The 25,190-nt window shown below is 38.0% G+C and overlaps 1 protein-coding gene across 1 annotated transcript in view; it reads right to left on the reverse strand.

Moving 5' to 3' along the window:
* Positions 1 to 25,190, reverse strand: part of SLC35A1 (solute carrier family 35 member A1) — a 32,520-nt gene that overhangs the window by 3,374 nt on the left and 3,956 nt on the right. The window contains exons 2-6 of the mRNA XM_069598313.1: positions 24,648 to 24,825; positions 10,389 to 10,548; positions 10,059 to 10,211; positions 2,174 to 2,240; positions 167 to 343 (exon numbers count right to left, since the gene is read on the reverse strand). Of these exons, the coding sequence (XP_069454414.1) occupies positions 167 to 343; positions 2,174 to 2,240; positions 10,059 to 10,211; positions 10,389 to 10,548; positions 24,648 to 24,825 (735 nt within the window). The remainder of the gene's footprint in view (positions 1 to 166; positions 344 to 2,173; positions 2,241 to 10,058; positions 10,212 to 10,388; positions 10,549 to 24,647; positions 24,826 to 25,190) is intronic.

Genomic DNA, 25,190 nt, shown 5'->3' on the forward strand with positions numbered 1-25,190 from the left:
AATTACATTTTCAACCTAGTATTCTCAGTATCAAAGGAACAATTTTAAAATGCTATAAAGGCTTAAAAGACATCTAACTTATATTACATAATATATACTATATTATTATATTTTATATTTTTTTAAAAAACGATCTACCTAGAACCTTTAATTCCTAGATACTTACAGATGACAAACCAGACATAATATGTGTAACCAAAGAAAAATCCTTTTTCTTTAATTTCAGCTCCATCTGACAAGTAGACGCCAACTAATGTCACAACAATCCCCGATAGATACATCTGAATGTTTCTCACCCAAAGGGAAGTGTCTGAACTCTTTAAAACTTTTTCAAAATATACTCCTGAAAGAAAATTAAGCATGCAAATATGAAATAGATATTATTAGAAATTAAAATGTCTTTCATTTAGAATAAAAATCTAAAGATATAAAGTATATGATTTAGGAAACGAAACATTTCACATTAATTTAATGCATGTTTATTATGCTGGTTATGACACATGGCACACTGAATATTACCAGTTTGTTTTTACAAAGCATATAGAATTAATAACCAAGAGGGAGCTTTCTAACCCACACTTAATGAGAAATTCTTAAGTTTCTGCCTTTATTATAGCAGTGAGCTAGATCACCAAAGCTGTCTACTAATGCCACTGAAACACTTGGTGTGGTCAGCTAGAAAACTATACTGTTAAGAGTCAATTATCTGAATCATACTCCTATAGTATCTGCTTAATGATGAATACTCTCCACTTTGCAAAATAACCTATATAATCACCACCAGGAATTTTTTTCAGAATAAGTAACACAACCAAAATAAAATTTAAATAGAACTTGCTGAGTGAAGCCACTTTCCTTTCAAGCAGGGGTCCACAGGCCAAGCTCATACACACTGTCAGAAGGAGCATGAATTCCCTAACTAGACAATATGTTTTGTGTATATGTGCGTTTTTCTGCAGTTGATGATCCGTAGCTTTTTAGGTACTCTAAGAGAGCATATAACTTCTCCCTCAAAAAGTCACATAGCACAGCTCTAAGTTTTGTACTTAAAATGAATGCGTGTTTAACAAGAACATTAAAGAGTTTTGTTACAAACGCTAGGGACTCTGCCACTGGAGTACCCCTCAACTAAAATGAAATGAAAACCAAGATTTTTTTCTTTGATGAACCTGTGTTGGAAAGAGCCACAGAATGGAAACGAACATAATGGCTACTCTATTTCTAACTTTGATTTTCCTCATCTGGAAAAACCATTTAACTATTCAGTTCTCAGTTACTCCAAGCATAGAGGGGTATTAAACCACCTACTGTTTCCTCACTTGTGTACTGAGAGGTTGAACTAAACAGAATGTTGGACACACTTTAACTGTTCAAAATAGTGCTAAAAATCAAACAGTATATTATTCCAAGTGTAAGTCAATTTTTGTTTCTGATTTGTTGTTTAAGAATAAAAGTCTAGCATAATGCTGTCACTAGGTTTATTCCTAAATTTAGATTTTCCCCTCTTATCAAAATAAAAAAATAGTCTTAACTCTTGAAATAGCACAAATAAATAATAAAGATGTATAGCTATAACTAATAAACCCTTTCAGTTTCTTCTCTGTAGGAACTATTTCTAAAACATCTCATTTCTTATATTGCACTTAACACTCATACTTTTGTCTCTTCTTGATTCAGTGAAGGACTGCTTTTCCCCACACATGTGAGTCCAGACTTCCATGTTTATCTGATATTAGTGGTTTTGATTCTTCTCTCCCTTTTTGGCTCTTACTTCTGGGTACTAGGTTTTCTGAGGTATTTTCCACCTCCCTTTCCTCCCTACTCCATAATTCCTAATCTGTTGAAGCAGAGGAAGAAATTGAGATTACCAGGGAAATACAGATAGCAAGCTGGTAACTAGCAACCTAAAGCAGCTGAATCTAGCCTGAGGTCAGTGTCAGAAAAATAGAAAAGTACTTGAGCTTTCTGATGGCTAACTTATTCCATTTTCAGAGGACTTTTTTCATTTATTTTGGGGTTCTTAGATGGACTGGGGATAGTGAACGATGACAAATACATTCTTAGATAACTGCAAAAATGAGTAAGGACTGAGATCTAAGCTGAGTTAACACTACTACATGCTTCCTAGAAAAACAATTTGACAACTGAATAAAGTGGTGCTTTTATGATTTACCTGCAAATCCTGAGCACAATACAGCAACAGCTATAGCGCCAAATCCTAACAGTGGATTCTGTTCCACCTGCAATAGTAATGTTTTAAAAGTTATTCTTAGTAACTAAAAATACAACTCATCCAAGAGACCAAACAAATGAATACAAAAATCTGTTTATAGTTCTACTGAAAGTATGTGTATCAGACACATTTTCCAGAGAATAAGACAGGACCAAACAAAATGCCATCCCAGGGACAAACAAAAGAATTAAGTTAAAAACATACTGGTCAAATCACAGCCACAATAAATGCTTGATAACCATGTGTACCTTCTTCCTAATAACAGTGGCACCCAAGCACAGAATTGTGCATCGTCAACCACCTGTTGGCCTTCCCAGGCGGCGCTAGTGGTAAATAAAGAACCTGCCTGCCAAGGCAAGAGACATAAGCAACACGGGTTCGCTCCCTGGGTTGGGAAGATCTGGAGGAGGGCATGGCAACCCCTCCAGTATCCTTGCCAGGAGAATCCCATGGACAGAGGAGCCTAGTGGGCTACAGTCCATGGGGTCACAAAGAGTCAAACACGACTGCAACAATTTAGCATGCAAGCAGCTTTAACTTCTGACACCACCATAACGCAAGCCCTTATAGGATCAATCATGGAAATGATGACACTTTGACCTGTTTTATTCCCTATCACCTATGGGATAAAGGACTTGTAAGATTTCCAGCTTTACTGAATTTTTATCAGATATTAATAGCATGACTTTTATGTACTATATACACTATTTTAGATACTAAATGAATAAAGAGGAAGCTGACACACAGCTCTGATTCTTAAACAGGTCACTAATGTAAGAGATTAACATGTATATATATTCATAATACTTTGCTAACAGATACAGGTATATGAACCCCCAACCTATTGTTTCAACTTTATTTCCTCTTTCCTAAACTAATCCTCAGGAGCTTTCATCAGTCTTTTCTCAGAGATCAATATTATCTGAGTGGTAGCACTCAGAAACTACAGTCACGTGTCTCAATCCTTTAATGTGATAAGCACATACCTTGTTCAAAACAAATAAGCCTTATATAAGGACAGTATTACTTTAAGGACCTGAGAGAGAAAATATCTGCATGAAGATAAAAGAAGAAATACAAGATATTATTAACTAATGATTCTGAAAGTATGGTCCCTGGAACAGCAGCAGCAGCGGCATCACCTGTTAGAAATGAAAATTGACAGGCATTCCCCAGACCTACCGAATCATAAACTGTTAGCCTCCACCCTCATAATCTGTTTAACCTTCCTGTTAATTCTGATGCACACTGTTGTTTTGAGGACCACTGCTATAGACTACAATGGATAAACATGTATGCTTTCCTAACTATAAGACTGGCATAGAGATGAGAAAAAATAATGGAAGGACACTAGAAAGCTCAAGCTACTAAATATAATGTCTGACAAATTCTTGGCTTTTCTGCCAGTTTAATCTCTACAGTTAGGAAAAATGGTGATAAACACTGACTGCTCTAACTGATAAACTACCAGGCAATGAAGCAGAAGTCATGGAAACTTAAGGGCAGTGTTTTAAGAGGATGAGCAACAGCCAAACACAGGATAGTTAAGAAGACCTGAGCTCCAGTCTTGAATAAATGAAAATTCAAAGAAATAAAACAGAGACATTCCATAGCTAGTGGGAAGATGGTTCAAGAAGGATAAGAGTTTCATAAGAATGAGATTCTCATGAATAGTAAAGAAGTCGGGTGTCACTAGTTAAGGGCACCTTAGATGAATTCTCATTTTATTTTATAGGAACACTAAGAAAAAAAATTAAAACTACAGTATACAAAACCAAGAGGAACCAACCAGGAATTTTAGTATCAAAAAATTGAAAACTCAGAATAAGTGGAGGCTTACAAAAATACTTTAAATCTTTCAAGGCCTTTAAAAGAGAAGAAAAAAGTGTTTGTTTGGCTAAATGACATTCTATTAGAGGGCAAGAAAATAAAAGTTACCCAAATATAGTTTCCACTTTCTCTGTGAATAATGATTTTAAATGAATGAGTGAATGGGAAGTTAAGTCCAAGATGTGTGGTTTGCTGTCATAAAAGCACCTACCTAAACTCAGAAGCATCTTGACCAAGAACAGTAGCAAGTCAAGGTAGTGTTCACTATGTCTGTGAAGATTACTAGGGCATGGAAACTATGCCAGAAAATCTGAATTGGGCAAATACTGTCCTGGTTTTCAGAAAGGCAGAAGGGAGGAAAACCTGCAGAAATTATCAACAGCAGCTTGAGATGTTGAAAGCAGGCCAGTACACTTAACAAAAGCACAGACTCTAGAGCCACACTGCCTGGGATCAAGGAAGGTCACTGTGGACGCACTCCTAAGCTTCTTTGCCTATCAGTTTCCTCATATGAAAATGGAAATAAAGACACACATCTCATATGATTGGTGTGGGCATATGTGAGTTAATGTGTGTAAAGCACTTAGAACATTGCTAATAACTAATGTGACTGCAGTGTTGTTACTGAATACAAGCAAAATCACAGAACAGATGACTTGTAGAGCTTAAAAAGTCTAATGGTCATCACACACACACACACACACACACACGGTGTGGCTTCAATAAGAAGACAACATACCAAACTGTCTTACTGAAAGGATTCCTAGTTACATGATGAGGGGAATTCCACAGAGATAATGTTCAATATCATTACCATGTTCAATACCATTCAATATCACAGTAATCCAAGTCTGTGCCCCAACCAGTAACACTGAAGAAGCTGAAGTTGAACAGTTCTATGAAGACCTACAAGACCTTTTAGAACTAACACCCAAAAAAGATGTCCTTTTCATTATAGGGGACTAGAATGCAAAAGTAGGAAGTCAAGAAACACCTGGCATAACAGGCAAGTTTGGCCTTGGAATACGGAATGAAGCAGGGCAAAGACTAATAGGGTTTTGCCAAGAAAATGCACTGGTCATAGCAAACACCTTCTTCCAACAACACAAGAGAAGACTACACATGGACATCACCAGATAGTCAACACCAAAATCAGATTGATTATATTCTTTGCAGCCAAAGATGGAGAAGCTCTATAGAGTCAGCAAAAACAAGACCAGGAGCTGACTGTCACTCAGATCATGAATTCCTTATTGCCAAATTCAGACTTAAATTGAAGAAAGTAGGGGAAACCACTAGGCCATTCAGCTATGACCTAAATCAAATCCCTTATGATTAAACAGTGCAAGTGAGAAATATTTTTAAGGGACTCTATCTGATAGATAGAGTGCCTGATGAACTATGGACGGAGGTTCGTGACATTGTACAGGAGACAGGGATCAAGACCATCCCCATGGAAAAGAAATGCAAAAAAGCAAAATGGCTGTCTGGGGAGGCCTTAAAATAGCTGTGAAAAGAAGAGAAGCAAAAAGCAAAGGAGAAAAGGAAAGATATAAGCATCTGAATGCAGAGTTCCAAAGAATAGCAAGAAGAGATAAGAAAGCCTTCCTCAGTGATCAATGCAAAGAAATAGAGGAAAACAACAGAATGGGAAGACTAGAGATCTCTTCAAGAAAATTAGAGATAACCAAGTGAACATTTCATGCAAAGATGGGCTTGATAAAGGACAGAAATGGTATGGACCTAACAGAAGCAGAAGATATTACGAAGAGGTGGCAAGAATACACAGAAGAACTGTACAAAAAAGATCTTCAAGACCAAGATCATCACGATGGTGTGATCACTAATCTAGAGCCAGACATCCTGGAATGTGAAGTCAAGTGGGCCTTAGAAAGCATCACTATGAACAAAGCTAGTGGAGGTGATGGAATTCCAGTTGAGCTATTTCAAATCCTGAAGGATGATGCTGTGAAAGTGCTGCACTCAATATGCCAGAAAAGTTGGAAAACTCAGCAGTGACCGCAGGACTGGGAAAGGTCAGTTTTCATTCCAATCCCAAAGAAAGGCAATGCCAAAGAATGCTCAAACTACCGCACAACTGCACTCATCTCACATGCTAGTAAACTAATGCTCAAAATTCTCCAAGCCAGGCTTCAGCAATACGTGAACCGTAAAGTTCCAGATGTTCAAGCTGGTTTTAGAAAAGGCAGAGGAACCAGAGATCAAATTGCCAACATCCGCTGGATCATGGAAAAAGCAAGAGAGTTCCAGAAAAAACATCTATTTCTGCTTTATTGACTATGCCAAAGCCTTTGACTGTGTGGATCACAAGAAACTGTGGAAAATTCTGAAAGAGTTGGGAATACCAGACCACCTGACCTACCTCTTGAGAAACCTATATGCAGGTCAGGAAGCAACCATTAGAACTGGACATGGAACAAGGAAAAGGAGTACGTCAAGGCTGTATATTGTCATCCTGCTTATTTAACTTATATGCAGAGTACATCATGAGAAACGCCGGGCTGGAAGAAGCACTCGCTGGAATCAAGATTGCCGGGAGAAATATCAATCACCTCAGATATGCAGATGACACCACCCTTATGGCAGAAAGTGAAGAGGAACTAAAAAGGCTCTTGATGAAGGTAAAAGAGGAGAGTGAAAAAGTTGGCTTAAAGCTAAACATTCAGAAAACGAAGATCATGGCATCTGGTCCCATCACTTCATGGGAAATAGATGGGGAAACAGTGGAAACAATATCAGATTTTATTTTGGGGGGGCTCCAAAATCACTGCAGATGGTGACTGCAGCCATGAAATTAAAAGACGCTTACTCCTTAGAAGAAAAGTTATGACCAACCTAGATAGCATATTAAAAAGGAGAGACATTACTCTGCCTACAAAGGTCCATCTAGTCAAGGCTATCGTTTTTCCCGTGGTCATGTATGGATGTGAGAGTTGGACTGTGAAGAAGGCTGAGTGCCGAATAATTGATGCTTTTGACCTGTGGTGTTGGAGAAGACTCTTCAGAGTCCCTTGGACTGCAAGGAGATCCAACCAGTCCATTTTAAAGGAGATCAGTCCAGGGATTTCTTTGGAAGGAATGATGCTAAAGCTGAAACTCCAGTACTTTGGCCACCTCATGCGAAGAGCTGACTCATTGGAAAAGACTCTGATGCTGGGAGGGACTGGGGGCAGGAGGAGAAGGGGACAACAGAGGATGAGATGGCTGGATGGCATCACTGACTCGATGGACATGAGTCTGAGTGAACTCTGGGTGTTGGTGATGGACAGGGAGGCCTGGCATGCTGTGATTCATGGGGTCGCAAAGAGTCGAACACAACTGAGTGACTGAACTGAATGTTCAGTGAGAAATCTGACAGATTTGCATAGTATTTTTGTTACTAAGAGAAATGGAATGAGAATAACTAGTTCTATTCATAGCTGAGTGAATGCTTATATAGCAAAGTGCTAATAAATAGAATAAAACCAAGCTAGACCCACAACCACTATCAACCAGCCAGGCATATGAATGAGCCACCCAGAGAAACAGCTCCTCTCAGCCTAGGCGAGTCTTCAGCTGCCTGCAGCCCTGGCTGATATCTTGACTGCAGCCTCTTAATGAGACCCCTCAAACCAGAATGTCTAAAAGAAGCCAGACCCCAGCACCTTTGAATTCCTGATTCATGAAAACTGAGAGAGATAACAAATGTTTCTTAAGCAAGAAGAAAAAAATAGTCAAAGAGAGATCTAAAGGCATGTCCACAGAACTCTGATCCTGTCCTGTCTAAAAGTTTCAGTGAAGACCCAGAAGATATATGTGTTGCACCTGCAGAAAGCATAATAACATTTCAAGAAAAAGCTAACAACCGGTAAGGACTGGAAAGACCTTAGAGGCTTGAACATTAACCCAAAGCTAACAAGATGGTCTTAATAAATATAAACACATCTTGCACTTTGGCTTAGAAGCCTGCCACACAAAACACATATGAGAAAAACTCTGTGTGTTTGTGTGTGTGTGTGTGTGTGTTTGTAAAGCCTGCTGCACAAAACACATCTGAGAAAAACTGTGTGTGTGTGTGTGTGTGTGTGTCAAACAGCTACATGTGGCTATATAATCAGTTACAGAATGGATAGCCACCTCCAACCAAAAAAAAAAAAAAAAACACCCTGATATAACCTTAGGCTGACTGAACAAGTCTAGAGGTAATTCGTGAACTACAACTCAGTTCAGTTGGTAAAGAATGTGCCTACAATGCAGGAGACCCGGGTTCTGTCCCTGGCTCGGGAAGATCCCCTAGAGAAGGAAATGGCAACGCACTCCAGTATTGTTGCCTGGAGAATCCCATGGACAGAGGAGCCTGGTAGACTACAGTCCATGGGGTCGTAAGAGTCAGACACAACTTAGCAACTAAACCACCACCAACCACCACCACAACCCACACTATTCAGTCAACATCTGGAGATGGTATGAGCTTTGGGGACATACTGAGGAAAAACAATGGATAAAGGCATCCAGAAAAGAAATACAAGGCAGCACTGGCACGAGCCAGGGATCACAAAGTCTCCAGAAGGCATATTCTAGAAAGAAACAAGGTTCCCTCAATAGGGGGACAGAAAAAGACACAGAGGGTAGGGTTGTGACACTGTCCTCAGACATTCCAGGGACCATCATGTGGAGCTAGCAGGGATCTGAGTTACTCTTGATGAGAGCAGGGAACAAGAGGCAGTTACAGGAAGCTGCACTCCGTTCAAGATATGAAAGAACTTTCTAGAGTGCTCCAGTAGTCGAATTCTCTGCTTTAGTTCACTAAGCTTTTCATACATATTACCTATGTGAGGTGGACATTTGCTAAACATGTAAAGTGGTCCTGGAAGTTCATACTTAACTTTTAAGTGTTTGTATTATTTCCCAAAACATTATTTCTCCAGTGGTCTACATCCGAGTTACAGTGCAGTACATATTTGATCAGTGTTTGAAATGTCAGCAAGAATATAAGCACATTTAAACATCATGTAAAGACAATAAAAACTAACTTAAAACTCACTTTCTGAGAAAAAAAATTCTTCCACCAGACCAGAAAGTACATAAAAAGCTGACTTTTTCTACTTTCACAAGCTCTGCATACCTCCCTGGCTGCCCTCTGCTCCTAAAAGACCATGGGCCCCCTACAGTCCTACCACTCTGAACTCCTCTGATCTTGGAGGCCAAGCAGGGTGGGACCTGGTTAGTACTTGGATGGGAGAACCCATGGTCTCTCATTTGGGAAGCATATACAGAAGGAAGCTCCTGACCTTCAGGTCCTCCACTGTGGTTCTACTTCCTACTTCTCTTTGGGAAAACAAGCAATTAAAGCATATAATACTTTTTTTAAAAAATCAGGTATAAACCTTAATATTTAATTCTTGGACTAACAGACGTGAAGGCACCTTTTGCCCTATTTTAGTTATCAATTATCGGGAAAACCACTACTACCCCTCTATAAGCCCAATTGTTGACAGTGGTTATATATACAAAGCAAAAATTTTTGTGACTTCAGGAGAACATGAAAATTAGATGGAGAAAACTTTGCCCAGTATTTCTGAGAAAACGTCTAAAAGAGGCCTAGAAGTTCTGAACATATACACTGTGTGGAAGTTTGCACAATCTGAGTCACAGGTTAGCTGTTAACTGTGGAACTTTGGATAAGTTACTTCCTCTCTTTGAAGTTACTTCAATTTTGTTATCCATAAATGAAGGAGGGGCATTATACTGAGTTTAAGATACCATCCATCTCTAACGTATTTTATGCATATTCTCCTCTTTAAAAAAAAGAAGCCAGTATACCTCTCCTTAACAATAACATTTTCCTGAGGGGGGAAAAAGGATATATGTAAGGCAAAGGTTATTTTCACTCAAAGAAATATAATCAAGCTCCATGCATCAGTGTGACTGTCTGAAGTGCATAAGACTTTAAAAAGTTTCCTAGTTTAGTTACATGAAGCATTTTGTTTCTTACCATGACTTTTGTGGCTTGGGCTGGTTTCCACTGTACGAGTATGACTCCCCCACACAGCATAAAAACTGAAATCCACTGTAACTTGCTAAGCGTCCGGTTTAACATTAAAACAGTACATAGAGCAGTGCAGGGAATCTTCAATTGGTACGTCACCTAAGAACAAAACAATGAACTAATCAACTCAGCTAATATTAGACTCTGACACAAATATATCTGGTATCATTAACAGAATTGAGAAAAATATTTGATAGTGAGATAAAGGGTTAATAAAAATCCTTTCACCATAAAAACATGTTTTTTAAAGATTCTGCACTTTTGATTACCACCTACCTGGTACACCGCTGCATCCAGATTGCTCAGAGCTAGAAAAGCCATGTTGTTCTGCACAGCATACACTAAGGAAGGCACACTCAACTTCATCAGTTCCTTGGGGCTCCCCAAGACATTCTCTCTTAAAGATGCCTTGAATCTACCCAGATTACCAGTTTCTCTTTGAAAACAAAAAGGGGAAATGAGAGGAGGTGAGGAAGAAAGTGAAAGGTCATCCTGTTAGATACCATCACAGGTAGGGTAGCTACAATGTGTTAAGTTCACTGATAGAATTTAGCAAACTTAGTTTATTTTTAGAATTTTTGACTAATTTTAGATTTATTAAAAGAAATATACCAACAATAAGTGGAAAACAATTACAATCTCTATTTGGGAAAATGACAACTTGGTTTACCATCATCCACCTCTGGTCAAAGCTCCAGAGGTTTCTAGTATATGAAGTTATCAGATAACAGGAAACCAGAATTGCTGATATTACCCATAAAATATTAATCCCTGCCACTTTAACTGCCATTACATCAAGTTTACCCCGCTTATTTTTTAGATTAATCAGACTGCATATCCATTTTAAACAATTGTAATTACAATAGATTTACATTGCAAACAAAAGAAAAAAGCTTTACTACTTAAAGAAGTTACCTGAGATTAATTTATAAATATTGACCTGCATCACTCAATGAGATAGGAATAGGAACTGAGTGATGTAGGTCAGTATTATTTGTAAACTAATTCAGTGTTTGTGCAATACGGTGGACAGTAAATCTTTAGATAACCATAATCTCATAAAACTCAAGTATGTATCTATATAACTTTGCAGGAAATCTGAATAATTAATACCAGTAAAGGTAAACTATATCTACAATGTACATAAAGTTCACTACTTGACTGCATATTGATTAATGCATGCTCTTAATTATTCTTATTTTTCTGCAAGAGGAACTATTAATAGCTAATCTGATTCATACTTTCCCCTGCTATAAATTAGCTCATTTATTCCCTGAAAATACATACCAAAGGAACACTTTTATAAGCATCAACACCAAAAAATGTTACATCAAAAGGCTCCTATCTACAGCTCAAAATATCCTTAAGAGGACCATAATGCTTCGTTGGGAAGACCGATCTATGTCAACTCAAAATGAGCCTCCAAATTTTTGGTTAACATATTAGAATCAACAGTCACTAACTGGATATCTTCATATTAAATAGGGCAAAAATAATTACCCAGGTTCTGAGAGGGAGCAAAAAGTCCATAATGTTGAACTGACTACTCATGCCTTTTCACCACAGAACACTACAGCCTCCAAGAAAATACTTAAGACAGGAAAGTTGGCCTGGACCACAGAAACACAAAATGTCCTTAGTTACAGACCATCTGCTGCCAAATTTAATACACTCCACACCACAATGGGAAACCCTCATGCTGAAAAGTAACACACACACAGCCTAGAGAGGACAAATGCCGTCCAGAAGAGGGAGAGAATACAAGAAAGATGACTGTACTGGGAAAATCTACATAGAGATTTCCAGACACCTGAAGTTTGGCCCTTTAAACCTTTAACATTCTTTTTTTTTTTTTTAACACAAATCTATGATGTTCTATATAATTCTCCACATCCTGAAAGAGTATAAAGAAAAATTTCTCAAATTTCCCGTTATAAAACTGAAGATAAAAAAAAGATTAAAAAGAATCACAGAGGTCCAACTCAAAGAACCATTTTAACAGGTGATATATTAGAAAACATAACTGAACATTTTGTCATAATTCTAAGAAGCACCTTATGATAGAAGAAATACAAATCTTACAGAACACTGCTTTCACTGAACCATTACTTTATATCCTTCCAGAATACTTACTTTTCTACTGATGTGTCTTCAGAGTGGTTCCCTAAGGAACTCCTGAAAGATAGGTACCAGTTTGTACCCATCTTTTATGTTCTACTTCCTTTCATGTCTATTTATCTCCCATATATGATTCCTCAAGCTCTAGTTTAGTGGCTATTTACCCCTCCTCTAATCCCATGTATGGGCAATGCCACCCCACATCCACTCCATAGAGATACTCTAAACCCTCAAGAGTATCAAGTGAACTACTTGGCTATCCAGAGACCAGAGTTGGTCTCTTTATCACTGACTCTCTTGCTCTGCATGAATATGGGCTGCTCAGAGATCTGATTGCTTCTTGTATTAACCACCGTGCCTGCAACAATAATCAGGGTTGCTGTGGCACCTTTTCTCCATGTCACTTTTTCTTATCACTTCTACACTTGTCAGCTTTCACATCAAAAGAAGGGCTGTGAGACACCACCAGTCAATCTGAATACTCCACTTTTTCAATGTGGCAAACCAGCAAAGTATGGTGTACTGTGTCCTTCAGGTCTGTGGCTCCTTATTAGATCCTTTTTATCGGATCTTTTTTCTTGGATGCTTAGGAATTACTACTACTTCACTGCCAAGAAGGCTTTAGTATCTTTTTCTGGTTTCTTCTCTAATTCAGATATTAGAGAAGCCAAGGTCTACCAGAATGCTATTAGTTGAAAGCTCAAGCTTCACCATAGGATTATATCAATATTATGTAATTATAACAAGACATTTGGAAATAAGTTACAAAAAATAGCAGAGATTGCTAGAAGAACTTGTAAAAGAAAACAAAAGCTCAAGAATAATTAATGACATTGTATAGTAAAATAAAGGTCCATATAGTCAAAGCTATGGTTTTTCCAGTAGTCATGTATGGATGTGAGAGTTGGACCATAAAGAAGGCTGAGCACCAAAGGATTGATGCTTTTAAACTGTGGTGTTGGAGAAGACTCTTGAGAGTCCCCTGGACTGCAAGGAGATCAAACCAGTCAATCCTAAAGGAAATCAACCCTGAATATTCATTGGAAGGACTGATGCTGAAGCTCCAATACCTTGGCCACTTGATGCAAAGAGCCGACTCACTGAAAAAGACCCTGATGCTGGGTAAGATTGAAAGCAAAAGAAGAGGGTGGCAGAGGATGAGATAGATTGCATCACTGACTCAACGGACATGAGTCTGAGCAAACTCCGAGAGATAGTGAAGGACAGGAAAGCCTGGCGTGCTGCATTCCATGGGTTCATGAAGAGTTGGACACCACTTAGCAACTGAACAACAACAGTAGAATAAAGAGACTTAAGAGGTATAACAAAGAATATATGGGAATCTTAACACACAGAAAGTTTTAAAGGAAGAGCTGAAATATTTCAGTATGAGATTAAATCTTGCTTAATTTTAACATTAAGAAAACAGCTCTAAAACTTAGTTTTACTCATGAAAGTTTATATATGTGTAAACACACACACACCAATGTATCTTCCAGAAAACACTAGTTTTACTGTTAAGCAGACAAAGATAAATGATCAATTTTAAATATACTACAGCCTTGAATATACTAGTGAAAGGAACACATAAAAACCAAAGGCCATTTTTTCTTCATTTTCCCACCCTGATATTTTCTTGGAAATCAAATCCCATGCACTTTAATGAGTACATTTTGCTAAAAACAAATTTATTGAATTTAATTATATAAATGACATTATGAGATAAGAGAAAGCATGTTTAAAATCAAAAAGCATATTTTAAAAAAATAGTCTGTCCCATTAAATTTACTGTTTGATTTTTATCACTGGAAAATAATCTATGTTCAGCCTCTTGTTACCTGAAGAAATGCTGAAGCTCCGTGTTGATTGTAGACAGATTCTGCTGCTGCCTATCCCCCTAAATTTCCTACCAACCGGCTGAAACCAATTCTTTCTGATCTATGTTTGGTCAAAAGTAGGCCTCATTCTTCCAGCTCCTGATCTGACGAGAACTACTAGGAGACCTAAAATCCTTGGCTAGGTTACCAAGGCACTGTGCAAAACGGAATAATAATACAGCACAAGTTACTCATGAGCTTAAGAAATTTCAGTTTTGCTTACAAATTTCTTATCTGCAAAGTTAATCTTCATTCATTATTCTAGGTAATACTATGAAATAGTAAAATAATTTTCTCCAGTCTTATATGGATAAGTAGTTCAAAGATTTAAGATGTATTTATTACTAGACACACCCAAAGTAATATGTATATTTACACATCCTTCCAGGTTTCTTTAGTCTTTACAGGCTGTGGTGGACAGCAAATAACAAAAAGCTGACCTTGTTCTAAGACAATGTGACAATGTCTGCACTTCCTTTTTCATATCACAAATGACAGATGCAAATCAAAAGTGTTAATTTTAATAGTAGCTATGACAGTTTAGTAAAGCTAACTAGCAATTTTCCTGTGAATTGTTGTTGTAATTATTTTATGAACCTAAAACATTTTTACATGTATCTGTGTTATGTTTCAACTGGATAACTTAGAAATCAATAGCTTAACATTCAAATACTTGCTTTTGCATCACACTGCTAAGCTGCTCCCCTTTCCACAAAATAGGATGTTTATTTCCTTTGCCATATGAGAATGGTCTGACATAATTCATACATATGCACAACAGTGTATATTAAAAAATAATTATTACATCTTTGTTGTATAGTTGCAGAAGGCTAGATACAATCCAAATGTCCATCAATAGAAACTGGTCTATATAATACATCTGTATAACAGAATACCACACAGCTCTTAAAAATAAGACAGATTTCTATGTATGGACATGGAACCATCTCTAAGATAAAACATTTAAGTGGAAAAAAGTTAAAAAGCAAAGCACAGTGTAAACTTTGTATGCACACAAAATTACAAGCACTGTACATACATACATGTACATGCATTTTAGTCACATGCCCTAAAATTCCCCAGTCAGACCATGTAAACCTTATTTATCAAAGTAAGGGTGAGTGAGTGAGTGAGTGAGTGAAGTCGCTCACTCGTGTCCGACTCTTTGCGACCCTGTGGACGGTAGCCTACCAGGCTCCTCCCTCCATGGGATTCTCCAGGCAAGAGTACTGGAGTGGGTTGCCATTTCCTTCCATCAATTCTTCCCCCCAGTCCCCATTTTTTTGCAGTTCTAACTTATGATAAAAACAAGTATAATTTCATATTCCAGAAATTACTGAAACTTAAAAGTAAAATCAAACAAAGATGGTGGAAAACTCCAAATTAATTCCAAACAAACAAATCAAAAAGAAGAAACAAACCTGTTGGTTTTTTTCCATGAATACCAAAATAACACTGATGGAGAAAAACAGAACTAACCCAAGTATTCTAAAACACAAGTCTTTTTACTGTATGCTCCAAAACTAAATGCAAAAAGAACTACATACAAATACTGAACTTTAGTTACTGGTTTGCTTTTCCAGAGCTGTGTTAGAAATTCTGAATCTACTTATTATATATTCTAGGACTGAGCAAATAAGTAAATATCTTTAAGATAATGGAAGTCAAACTTACCATCATTGGAAAAGAAAATACAGAAAAGGGGGAAGTTGTAATGAACTCTGTGGTAGTGGGTCAGAATTGCAGGTATCAAACAATATATAACTCACAGTTATATACATACATATATAGAAATGGAGTAACAGATACATTTAACACATGTTACCCAGCTCTGTTTACTGAAAGGACCCAGAAGTAATGATATCCCTCCAGTACCAATGTGCACATCATGCATCCAGATTCTGGTTTCTAAATACCATCCTTGTAAAAAAGAAAGGTTTCCTAGAGAAATGTATGATTTCAGGATTGGGGCAGGGAATGCACCCTTTGTTATGCTAAAAGAAACTACTCAAAGATTGGTAAGAATATGAGAAAGACAGAAGAAGGGAAAAAAGACACACACACAAAAAAAACGGGGAAGCTTGAGTATGATCCCACTGTCCAAATCTGGACAACGTGAGCACAGAAATAAAGAGTGATAATAATGGATTCCAGCCATCATAATGAAATAATCCATGACTCTGCACTGAGAGTGAGAGGTGGATGGAGGGAGTGAAGGACAGAAAGAAGGAAAAGCTTCTCAGAGTACAATGTGTGCGTATGTGTTAGTTGCTCAATCGTTTCCAACTCATGCAAGTGCATGGGCTGCAGCCTGCCAGGCTCCTCTGTCCGTGGGATCTCCAGGCAAGAATACTGCAGTGGGTTGCCTTGCTCTTCTCCAGGGGATCTTCGACCGAAGAATCGAACCTGGGTCTCCTGCATTGCAGGCGGATTTTTTACTGTCTGAGCCACCACGGAAGACCCTCAGAGTAGAAGGCCAACCAATCAATGTGTACAGAGTGTTAGAATTGGGAAATTACCACTTGGAAACATCAAATCAAAAAATGAAGAGAAAGAGGAAATTTACCTAGTTTCAAAATATCTCTCCATAAGATACTTATCAGTTACAAAGAGAAAATTGGTGACTTTATTTGGAGAAACACAGCAGGCACTACCTTCAAGAAATCAAAGTTAAATCACCAGTAATGGGGGCAAATAGACATTATGTGCTTCTTGATAAGCTGCTCTGAGGAGTATCACTTCTGTGATATTCCTAACCAAAAACCTAATCATAACAAAGCATTCAACAAGCAAACTGAAGGATATTCTACAAAGCAAATGGACTATGCTCTTTAACAGTGGCAAACACGTGAGGGAAAAAAAAAGATGGAGGAACAGTCTCAGGTTACAGGCAGCTAGAGATAAAACTAAAGTGTGATTATTCTACTATTAAAGGACACCAGTGGGCAACTGGCAAAATTATCTAAGGCCTGTGAATTAGGTAACAGTATCACGCCAATACTAATGCCTCAAATTTGATATATGTGAGTATGTATGAGAATGTTATGCTTTTTAGAAAACATGCACTGAAGAATTTAGGGACAAGGGCATCTTGTATAAAACTTGCTCTCAAACGGTTCATAGAAACTTTATACACACGTACAAATGCACAGAAATCAAAAATATGATAAAACACACATGGTAAAATGTTAACATTTGGAAATGAAAACTTAAGAAAACAAAAAATAAAATTACTGAGGTGTCTAACAATGCTTATCTTTGCCCTGGCTAATCACATAACAGCTCAATTATTTCATTGTTCTAAAAGACTAATAATTTGAAAAGCAAAAATCAGGGAACTTTCTAATGCTGTCCCTGCCAGTCACTTTCTAGGGATCTTTGGCAAATTAAAACTTCCCTCAGCCTCAGATTTCTCATTACAGAAGATGAAATAATACCTAAGGCTAAAACAGTGGAACAAGAATCAAACGAAAATAAGCTGTGTTTACCTGTGTGTCTCCCTCACCTGTTCTTAAGTGGAGAATGTTTCCTTAACACCTTTACTCTCTGACAGCCTGCCACTCTCAACAGCAACAATCCTGACTGTCTGAAGACAGCAAGAGCAGTTGCTGCAATCTTAAAAGAGGATGTTTGGCACTTTACATAACACATTTTGACAGTGATTAACAGCCAGTATTCCAGAGAGTGGTCACTTCCTTCCAAAGAAAATAAGTTAGATATATTGGGTTTTCAAAAATTTTTTTCTCAACAGACACCCAAAGAAGTATTATTCTTTGGTTTTTCTAACCAAATTTCAACTTACTATACATTATAGCAATAGTGCTAAAGTGCTGGCTAGTGTTCCTTAGTGCCAGAAAGTTGTGGTGTGCCTTATGGAGAAAACACATTAGATAAGCTTTGTCCAGGCATGAATTACAGCACTCCTGGCCCTGAGTTGAATGCTATTAAGTCAATAATACATATTAAATGAGATGTCTTTAAACAGAAACAAGGTTCTGTGGTGATCAGCTGATGAAAATGTTGTGACCAGAGGCTCACAGGAACCTATCCCTGCTCCTCTAGGAGCAAGTTCAGTAATCACTAATTCAGTGTTGGTGGGAACTACTGAGATAGTCATAATCAATTGTTTATCCAAAGCCATCACCAGTCCTGTAGCTTCTACTTTTGAGAAGCAGAACCTTCTCTTCATTGACTTCTCTTCATCACACTGTCATCATGCCCACAATCCCCAGGCTCTAATAAGCTTCTTTACTCCCAACTCTTACACCCTTCTTGCCCATTCTCCTCAAAGGAGTCAAAGTGACTCACCATAATATGGGTCGCCTTGTTAGTCCCTGGTTTCATCCTTTTGGTGATTTCCTAATGCACTTGAGATAAAATCTGAACTCCTTCACAGGCACACAGTTCCTCTTGATACCCTGCCCACCTCTCCTGCTTCATGTTAGTACCACTCCACTCTCACAGCACTCCAGTGATCTGCTGTTGTTCTGTAACACACTGATCTCTTTACCTTCTCCCTGCTCTTTTCTTGCCCATCTTCTGCTTGATCTTCAGGTCTGTGTTAAATATAACTTCCTCATATTCAAATGGAGACCCCCCCTCTTACTTATTTACAGCATCCTCTATTTATCCTCTGGTGACTCAGCAGTAAAGAATCCACCTGCCAAGCAGGAGACATGGGTTCCATCCCTGGGTCAGGAAGATTCCCTGGAGAAGGAAATGGCAACCCACTCCAGTATTCTTGCCTGAGAAATCCCATGGACAAAAGAGCCTGGTGGGCCACAGTCCATTGGGTTGCAAAAGAGTTAGACACGACTGAGCAACTATGCAACAAACTACTTATCCTCTTACCACCACCCACTGACTATTCATTTGCTTAATATCCAGTTCTCCATCAGACTCAAGCTCCATGAGAACAGAATAGATCTTTTTAATTTGCAGCTCTATTTCTTACATCCTGAGAAGTGCTGAGCAAATAGCTGAGGCTTGATAAATGAATGAATCTGACTATCACACTACATCTTTTTAGCAATATATTGAAACAAAGCATGACTATTTAAAATGTTTGTTTGGGACTTCCCTAGTGGTCCAGTGGTTGGGACTTCGCCTTCCAATGCAGGGGCCAAGGGTTGCATCCCTGGTCAGGGAGCTAAGACCCCACATGCATCGCCAAAGCATAAAACATAGAAACAGACAAAACACACACACACACACACACACACATAAAACAGAGGCAATACTGTAACAAATTCAACTTTAAAAAAGCCGAAACATAAAACAGAAGCAATATTGTAAAAAATTCAATAAAGACTTTAGAAATAGTCCACATCTAAAAAAAACTTAGAAAAAAATGTTTGAAGGTAGTGAGACAGATTATTTGGACATGGCACTGACACATTTCTCTTTAAGTGAACTTAATTATAAGCAAGACGTTAAGACCTTTTAACAACTGTCCTGAGTCTCTGCCCCCATCTCCACACAGTGTAAAATGATATGTACTTTAACAAATTAGCCGACAGGGAGGCCTGCTGCTGCTAAGCTGCTAAGTCACGTCAATAGTGCCCGACTCTGTGTGACCCCATAGACGGCAGCCCACCAGGCTCCCCCGTCCCTGGGATTCTCCAGGCAAGAACACTGGAGTGGGTTGCCATTTCCTTCTCCAATGCATAAAAGTGAAAAGTGAAAGTGAAGTCGCTCAGTCATATCCGACTCTTAGCAACCCCATGGACTGCAGCCTGTCAGGCTGACAGGGAGGCCTGGCATGCTGCAAATCATGGGGTTGCAAAGAGTCGGACACAACTGAGCAACTGAACTGAACTGAAGCATACTACTGAGCAAAGAACATTACTGGAGAGGCCATCCTAAGTAAGCGGGGCAAGCTCTGCACACATCAGAAACAAGTGAGGTTCTGGAGTTATCAACTCGATAAAGTTATTGCCCTTTAACAGAATGTAAAGAGTGGGAAGAAGCAAATAAGCTTTTACCTCCTTTAACAGTTTTTTCCATTGACATGGTAGTTCACTTTTTTCCTTTTCTGTCATTATCTAAAACTTTCCAATCAAAATTTAGTATTATCTAATTTTTACATTAACTTAGTGTTTTGGAACATAGCGAAAATGTATTAATCATGAAGATCTAACTTTTCCTTTTTCTTCTCAGAAGATTCTCCAAGTTCTAAATCTTTAGTTATTTCTAACATAATTCTTGCACATTCTCCCACAATATCCTGAAGTCGTCATCCTTTCTCTCAGATGATAAAGTGTTGCTTCTACTTTGAAAACAGAGTAAAAAAGTCCAATGTCCTGTTTCTAGCTTTATAGAAGGAATTAGTTTAACATCACATGGTAAAGCATTTTCAAACAATGTAAGTTCAAAATTATGAAATCAATCTGTTTCTTATGTGTACCAACAAAGCAACTCCTAAAATTTCTGAGTAATAAGTACCTTCTGATATTTAAAGTCTCTCTATCACAGCAAATAAAGCACTGACATCCAACCTGGCTTTTTTTTTTTTTTTTTTGGACAAACTACTTAACATCCTAGTTGCCTTTGATCCACTTTTTTAAAATTACTGATTTTAATATGTGTATAAAGAAATTACAGCATAGAGAATATCTGGAAAATCTACTTCGCAAACTTCACACAACTGCATCAAAAAGATAAAGTTCTAGGCACTTGCACATGTTCCAACTCTTAACTGTTCAATCATAGTCCAGCCATCTATTTTATTCACCTTTTCCATATTCCAAACTGCTTCAGGTGAACCGTTATAAGCTAGTTGTCCTTTCAAGATCTAGAATCAACCTGCAACGTTTTCGCTGGTTATGTTTCCCACACAGCTCTGATTTAGTTTCATTAGCAACTGTCTCATGACATATTGCTGGATAAGCTGAAGAAGTAATGCACAATGTCCTTCCACTTCATTCTGCAGCTATCAACCTTGACTTAACATTGTAAAATAATTCTTTTACTATTTTACCATTCCAAGAAATTAACGTTTTCACAGATGCCCTCCTTATTTGCTCCAAGAAATTCTGTCCTACCAGCGTGTTTTGAATAACCACATAATTTGCCAACATGTTTCTCATTAAAAATTACGTTTTGCTTTAAAATCCAGTAACTTCAAATTCATTTCACTTCTTTCATGCTTTGTAATTTTTTTTTCCCAAGTGTTTTTTCCCACTTGGAAACTCCTTGTGTTTTAAATGATTTTTCTTCACAGCCAAACTCTTGCTAGCCATGTCATGTCAAATGCCAGCCATTAAAACTCTGTCTCATAATTCTTTACTTTTTTCGGATTGTCCCTGGTCTTGTGAACTCTGCAGGTAATGTTTATAAATGAGGCTCTACATTATCCTGGGCTTCCCTTGTGGCTCAGCTGGTAAAGAATCGGCTTGCAATGTGGGAGACCTGGGTTGAATCCCTGGGTTGGGAAGACCCCCCCAGAGACAGGAACAGCTACCCACTCCAGTATTCTGGCCTGGAAAATTCTATGGACTCTATAGTCCATAGGATCACAAAGAGTCGGACATGACTGAGCGACTTTCACTTTCGCTGCATTATCCTGGTGACATAAACAGCCATCTGGTTATTGATGATGATGACAATGAAGTTCAGTACTTGGCTTCCCACAGTTGTTGTTTCAACACCATTATCTAACTTATCTGATGAATTCTTGGAAACTGTTCTGCTTTTATATTAATTTCAAAGAAAGTTTTCACAAAACAAACTTCAACTGACCATACCCATAACACTAAAGAGCTTAAGAATAAGAAATACTATACAGCAAGCAATGCAAAGCTGAGAAAGCATCAAAATAAGACAAAAAGTCTAAGCAGTGGGCTGGCAGGACACTAGCCCAACTGTGGACTTAAACCAAAGGCTTCACTGCTTTTTAACAAATTCTTAACAGTTACAAAACAGCTGAACCATGATTTGATCTTACTTAAGCTTTAAATAGCGGATTCCATGCTTAACAGTCCTATTTCATTCCTGGGTCATAATTTTTTTCTCCCTAAGGAAGCCGGGGGATAAGGAGAAGAAATGTGCTCCCTGTGCCTCTTTTCCACTATCTCCATTTTTGTATTAAAAGAAGTTAAGCCATACAATTTTTATTAATTTATTTACTCCTAAATTGGTGGTGGTTCTGGCATTTCAAATATAGAGATTCTTGCCTTTGGAACATTGCCTTTTAAAGATACAATGAGGCCTCTCCTTTACCTGACATTCTCCAGAATAGTGGAGCCAAATTTCCTTAAAAATGGATCTTGTTAAGTAAGAAACCGTAAACGCCTGAGATTTTAACCTACTTGCAACCCAACAAGTTAGACTGCCACAAGTAGCTCTGTGCAATGTTCCAAAGGCAGGAATCTCTATATTTGAAATGCCAGAACCACCACCAATTTAGGAGTAAAGAAACAAGTAGCTCTGCCTATAAGACAAATCTCAAACACAGATTTTTTATTAAAGCTTTCCACTGTCTAGCCTCAAGTTATTTTTCTGTTCTTTTCTCCCTCTCCACACCATTTTTAAAATATTTTTTTCAGATGGGTTATTTGTAATCATGCATGTGTTTTCTAGTATATTTTCTGTCTCTTCCACTAAACCTAAATTTGAAGCAAGCAGGAACCATATCTATTTCATTCATTCCACAACATCTATTTTATTTATACTGTATCTATTTCATATCATACCAAGTCTACTTCTACGGTGGTTTAGTTGCTCTGCTGCTGCTGCTAAGTCACTTCAGTCGTGTCCAACTCTGTACAACCCCACAGACGGCAGCCCAGCAGGCTCCGCCGTCCCTGGGATTCTCCAGGCAAGAACACTGGAGTGGGTTGCCATTGCCTTCTCTGTTTAGTCGCTCAGTCCTGTCCAACTCTTTGCAACCCCGTGAACTGTATAGCCCACCAGGCTCCTCCGTCCATGGGATTTCCCAGGCAAGAACACTGGAGTGGGTTTCCATTTCCTTCTCCAGTCTATTTCTATATCCAGCACCTATTATAAGACTGTCACACAGAAATCACTTAATAAATATTTGTTAAATGAAATTATACACATCCTATTCTTCACTGCTTCTTACGTTCACCAGCCTACATCTTGAAACCTATATGAATTCACTTGTCCACATGACCCAGGTGAGTCCCCATCTCGTACATCTTTCCCAAGTATGGGGTCTGGTGGTCCAGTGGCTAAGACTCTGGGCTCCCAGTGCAGGGGGCCTGCTCGATCCCTGATCGGGGAACTAGATCCCACGTACCACAACTAAGACCTGGCAGAGCCAAAAAAGTAAATTTTAAAAAAAAAGTTAAAAAAACTTTTCAGGTAATTTCCTACCAGATTTTAATTCTCACAACTCTGTTTTTTCCAGTTACAAACTGAAGAATCTATACAATGTAACTCGAAGCTTGCCTTCTTTTGTTTGTCTCATTTCTTTTGTTACTGCTTTCTCTGATCCACAGCCTATGGCTATTTTCCTCTATCTTGAATGGACTCTTACCCCTGGTTTTATAGACACAGTGTCCAGAACTTCCCTTTGCATATATTTCCCACTTTTCTTTACTGGTGGTGAGAAAGTCACCTGATTTTTATTAAACTTAAAATATTCCAGTCTATGAATATAATGTGGGAAATGAAAATAGACAAGTAAAAAACTGCTGGGCTTATGGGCAGCACTGAAGACTTAAAATGTGAACTTTAAAAAAAGAAAAAGAAATAGAGAAACTGAAGTTTAGGAGAAGAGAAGCTAAGGAATGTATGGAAAGTCATAATCCCAATGAGTCTAGGACTAAAATTAGGTCTGTATCACTCCAAAGGCACTGTTCTCAACCCCGTCTTATATTTCAGCCTTGCTAAAACAATTTTCACCCAATATTTCTGATCCAAAGCCCCCAGTGCTACCACATATTAACAACATGATAGTGAGGAACCTCAGACACTGCACAGGTAAAATAAGGGTAATTATCATACTTACCTAAAGAATGTATTAAGACCAAACGAGATAACTAATGAAAAGCACTTAGTACAGTGTCTGACAATTAACATAGAAAATACTAAAGAAATGTTAACTATTATGATTGCTGTATTCCTCTATAACAGAAGTCAGCACATTTTCTGTAAGAACCCTATGGTAGTTTAGGCTGTGTGAGCCATACAGTCTGTGTTGCAACAAAAACAAGCAGAAAACTGGATTAACCAGTGGGCCATAGTTAGCCAACTCCACCTGCTTTACAGTGGTTTTTCAACTTTGGCACCACTGATGTTTGGGGATGGAGACTTCTTTGTTATGGATTGCTGCCCTGGAGGACACGGCATCACAGGATGTTTATCAGCACCCTTGACCTCCACCCGCTTGATGTAAGTAGCATCCCCCAAGTTGGGTCAACCAAAATTATACCTCTTGGGGAGCAAAAATGACCTGAGCTGAGAAAGCTTGCTCTAGAGCAACCAAACATATGAAGATATAGCTTGAATTTTCTAACAAAGAACGTAACTGAGTAAAAAGCAATAATTTAATACACTAAAAAGTATTTATACTCACTTAGCTAAAATGCCCACACTTAGCAATAACTTTATAACTTCTGTGATACACACGGCTGTGGTTGAAAAGTAGAGTTCTTTGTCTGATGTCCTTGTGTATCTTAAAGCTATGGTATAAGTTGCAGCCACCAGGGTCATCACTGCCAAGCAGTATAACTTGAATAATAAATTGACATTTTCTGGAAAATATGTGCAAAGATATTATTTAATAGGCAACATTGTGTATATAAAAGTTAGTCAGTGTTATACTTCAAGATGCTTTCCAATTTCAAGCACAAAATACATTAAAGAAATTTTTTTCAAAACAGTGCTCTCTAACTACATGAAAAGAAACAAACACACACACACAATACACAGCTGACTTTCAATATCAACTGGTTAGGCACAGATTTTGTTCCTGGGGAGGGCTCAATTGCGAGATATCTGGCTTAACTAACTCTAATTTAGGATGTTATAGATTACACACTTTATGTATCTTTATAACTCATACTTGTGAAAGCAAAACATGATAGCAGGATAAAAACAATAACAGCAATGTATACTC

This window comes from Ovis canadensis, chromosome 8 (genome assembly GCF_042477335.2).
Source record: "Ovis canadensis isolate MfBH-ARS-UI-01 breed Bighorn chromosome 8, ARS-UI_OviCan_v2, whole genome shotgun sequence".
NCBI classification, from domain to species: domain Eukaryota; kingdom Metazoa; phylum Chordata; class Mammalia; order Artiodactyla; family Bovidae; genus Ovis; species Ovis canadensis.